This window comes from Mastigoproctus giganteus, chromosome 5 (genome assembly GCF_048544385.1).
Source record: "Mastigoproctus giganteus isolate SK-2022 chromosome 5, ASM4854438v1, whole genome shotgun sequence".
NCBI lineage: Eukaryota > Metazoa > Arthropoda > Arachnida > Uropygi > Thelyphonidae > Mastigoproctus > Mastigoproctus giganteus.
In genome coordinates, this window is record NC_143579.1 from 130,494,498 (window position 1) to 130,498,370 (window position 3,873).

General features: G+C 36.3%; 1 protein-coding gene across 1 annotated transcript; it reads right to left on the minus strand.

Moving 5' to 3' along the window:
* Positions 1-1,127: 1,127 nt before the first annotated feature.
* On the minus strand, positions 1,128-1,634 carry LOC150085703 (uncharacterized). The gene has a single exon (XM_090374653.1). It carries the CDS (start codon positions 1,632-1,634, stop codon positions 1,128-1,130), a length of 507 nt encoding a protein of 168 aa, XP_090230779.1.
* Positions 1,635-3,873: the final 2,239 nt, after the last annotated feature.

The following is a 3,873-nucleotide window of genomic DNA, read 5'->3' on the forward strand; positions in this document are numbered from 1 at the left end:
AACGCTCAGCATGAAAATTGACTGAAAACTACACGATTGGATGGGAAAATAGCTGATATAATCAACCAGTAAATGACGGACTAGGTTGAGTGTGACAGCGTGTACATTTTCCTCCAATATGAAGGAGAGATGTGTACGCCTAATTCTCATCCTTGTCATACCACTACTTCTGGTCTGTCACTGCTGAAGCCGGAGAGCCAGAGCTTTGAATCTTAATTTATCTGGAATAGTTTGTTGCCGGTATTTCTATTCAGGTTGTTGTTGCGTTAGCCGTTAAAATGGCAGAAGAGTCTCATCGACCAAATTGTGCTAAATAACCGAAGCGAATCAAATGTATATGACGGACTTTTGCCTTTTCTTTCTTGTATTGTATTAAATTGGTCGTGAGCGTAACTGAACGAATTCTAGACATTTTCTTCCCGGAACGATTAAGTCTTTATTCGATCAAGTCCTAGATCTTGCGATATATTTGGTAGACTTTGAACGTAGATTAATGTGCCTTTATTACGTGGCATATGACATTAGGTTACTTCCGACGTAGGTTCCGATCGTGGCATATGACATAGGTTACAGGGATATGTACAGTTCTCTCATAAATATAGTTAGTTCCTGATTTCCGTTCATTATGAAATCTCATCATTTTTGCTTCAGTCTGCGGGGAAGTACTTTTTAATTGTAAAGGGTGTTTCATAAAGGACGCAACCGTATTATAAGAATTTTAACAAATCACACAAAAGGGAAATAAACTACACATTTTTACCTATACAAAGGAAATAAATTACACAACGTTTACAACAAGTGTTGGAGATAGTTTCCACTCGCCTGGATGCAGGTTCGTACCCTTTTCATGACATTTGCAGCCACCTTATAATGTTTGCTCGCTCAGTTATGTTTGCAATCTCTTTTTCAACGCTAGCCTTCAATTCGTCAAGAGTATGAGCATTGTTGTGAAACACTTCACCTTTTAATTGTCCCCAAAGAAAAAAAAAATGTAGGAGTAAGATCTAGAGATCTTGGGAGGGACACAAGCTTTTTGAGATCAAGCTATCTCCGAAAAATTCCTGTAACATGGCCATCGTTTCATTTGATGTATGGCAGGTCGCACCTTCTTGTTGAAACCAATTTTCTCATTCATTCACCTCCAACAATGCAATACTACAGTTAAAAAAAAAAGGGGGCCCTATAACACGACCGTGCGAGATGGTACACCAAACGCCAATTTTCAGGGTATGTAATGATCGTTCGTGATACGCATGTGGCTTTTCACTACTCCATATTCGGCTGTTCTGACTATTCACATCACCATCCAAGTGAAACCAAGCCTCGTCACTAAAATAAACACGATCCAACACCCCAATTCCATATTCATCAACAAAAGAACGAAACCAACGACAATACCGTACACGTTTTTCATGATCAGGTTCTTTCAGTTCCTGAACCACACCAATGCGGTAAGCATGCGATTTTAACTTCTTTGTAGACCTGAAAACAGTAGTTGGTGACAGTCCAGTTTGAGAAAGTAACTCCCTAAGCGATTTTCTTGGTGAGCGGGTTAAACATTCATTCAGATCATCCAGAACGTTCGCATTTAACAGTGATGGTCGACCGGGGCTTTTTGTCCTCCACACTCCCATTCTCACAAAATTTCGCAATTACATGCAATATTGTTGACTTGTTGGGGACAAACGACCGAGGAAATTTCATCTGAAACTCGTCTTACACACGTTTATAAGATTTATACCGAAGTAAAACTGCACAATAAACACACGCTCATTCTTGGAAAACGACATGGCCAACACAACGGACTCGATGCCTGACTGAGACTAATGCATGTCACGGTCATTCAACTGCTTACCTCGGGTAACCTTGGGTGCAGTACTGCCACCTACACTTCAAACTTGACATAACATTTGCCTGCCAGGAAGTTCTACCTTCTTCATTTTAGGGTTGCGTCCTTTATAAATAAATAAATATTAATTTATTGCTAATACAGCAGCAAGCCCATCGCAACACATGGCTAGGGGCAGATAATAATACAAAGGGAATGACATAAAATAATCGAATATATGTACATGGCAGATTTCACATAGACATTAACAATGACTAGGAATTATAGTTATGAAACACCCTTTATAACCATATATTTTTGAATAAATTACACTAAATAATGAATAAATAACAATTTATTCATTAAGTAGAAAAACCTAATTTTTCTACTTTTTAAAAAAAATTGTTTCTGTGATTAGAAGTCATTCCTATCTTCTTTTGGAATGACTTTATAGTCTTCTAGAATGATAAACGGAAACATAAATAACTTAATGACGTTAATGAAGTTTATGTAATCATTTTAAAAGTTAGCAGATAGGTACATGGTGTGCCATGAACGTGGTAATAGTCTGTCGTGTGTATGTGTCACGACAGAAAAAAAAAAAAAAAATACGCTTGATTTGTTGCAATTCATTAATGGCGTGGGTGGAATGGCAACATGGTACACTTTCGAAATGTTGCGAAGCCATCATATCCGTTATGAAACCGATTTCCGCATAACTAAATGAACAGTTCTTTTTCTACCAACACATTTGAATTAAATATTCAGACACGCTTGGTCACCATTATAGTGAATACTTTAAACGCATCAAGGAAGACTGCTGTAATCATAAAAACTTTCAGAACTATGTATTTAATATTTCCTGATACATTTAGTAAAACACTGAAAAGTGAGAGATATTCGTAAGGGAACATTTCTTTTTTATTTGAAAATAATATGAAATTCACCCCTCGTGACGACTGATTTAAAATTATTTTCATCTCCAAAAAATGTTTGCTTAAATGATGAGACACAGATCCATAGTTTACACAGAAGGAATTCAGTCTACTTCGCAAAATACAAAGATTAGAGAAAACACTGTAAACTATGTAAGCAAGCCTCTCGTTGCCATACATCTTCGAGGTAAACATAGTTCGGCATTTGATTCCTGCAATGTATGCGTGCAGATTCGTGGAATGTTGATTTTCTGCGGGCAGTGCCACCTACTTGATGAATATGCCAGGTCTTGTTATGGTAAGTAAATGAAAACTTCCGTTATCTTCTTCTCTTTGGTGGGAAAGCCTCTGATAAATATTTAAATGAATTCTGTTGAAATAAATCTCGTGAAACGAGTGCATTTTCCTTTTCTTATTTCTTAAGGGTGGCATTGCAATCATAAGATAAAAGTGTGGTGTGTTACAGGGTTCTGAATATCGAGATAAACGAGTTCGGTCCTACGCTCTTCAATTTGAAGCAGATTGCAAATTATCTTTGTGATGAACTTCAAGTAAGTTCTCCACGCAGTAGCATAAACTAATTTATAACGTCTTTGTTCTGATGGTAATTTGTGCGTGCCTGTCTTAAGAAGAAGAAAATGAGAGTTTGAAACAGTTGAGTCTGCATTGAAGACGTACTGTGGGAGGTATTACACAGATATTCCTCAGAGAAAAGAAATATAAACAGGAACATCGTCAGAATTATGAAGAACACGATATTGTGTGCCTGCATCTACAAACACACGATACTGTGTGTTTGTAGTTTCAGATTTCTGTTTTGAGATCATTATAGTAATTTTTTTCGTTATAATCTCTATACTTAAAAATATATATAAAAAATCAAGGTATAAAAATGCCTTTGTTATCCTAGTTTGAATCATCACAATATTTAAGCAGACATTAATATTTTATGATAAAAAAGGTACTTTCATTGAATATATACTTAGATAGTATGAATCAGAGCTGAAATACTCAATATGTTCTACGTTGATAATAATATTAGTAAATTAATAAGAGGAGTTTACCTCAATATAGTACGTGGAACACTTCCGTATGAAGGAACACTTCCTA

Excerpts from the sequence above, each read along its gene's own strand:
- LOC150085703 (XM_090374653.1), bottom strand. The coding sequence starts at position 1,634 with ATGGGAGTGTGGAGGACAAAAAGCCCCGGTCGACCATCACTGTTAAAT.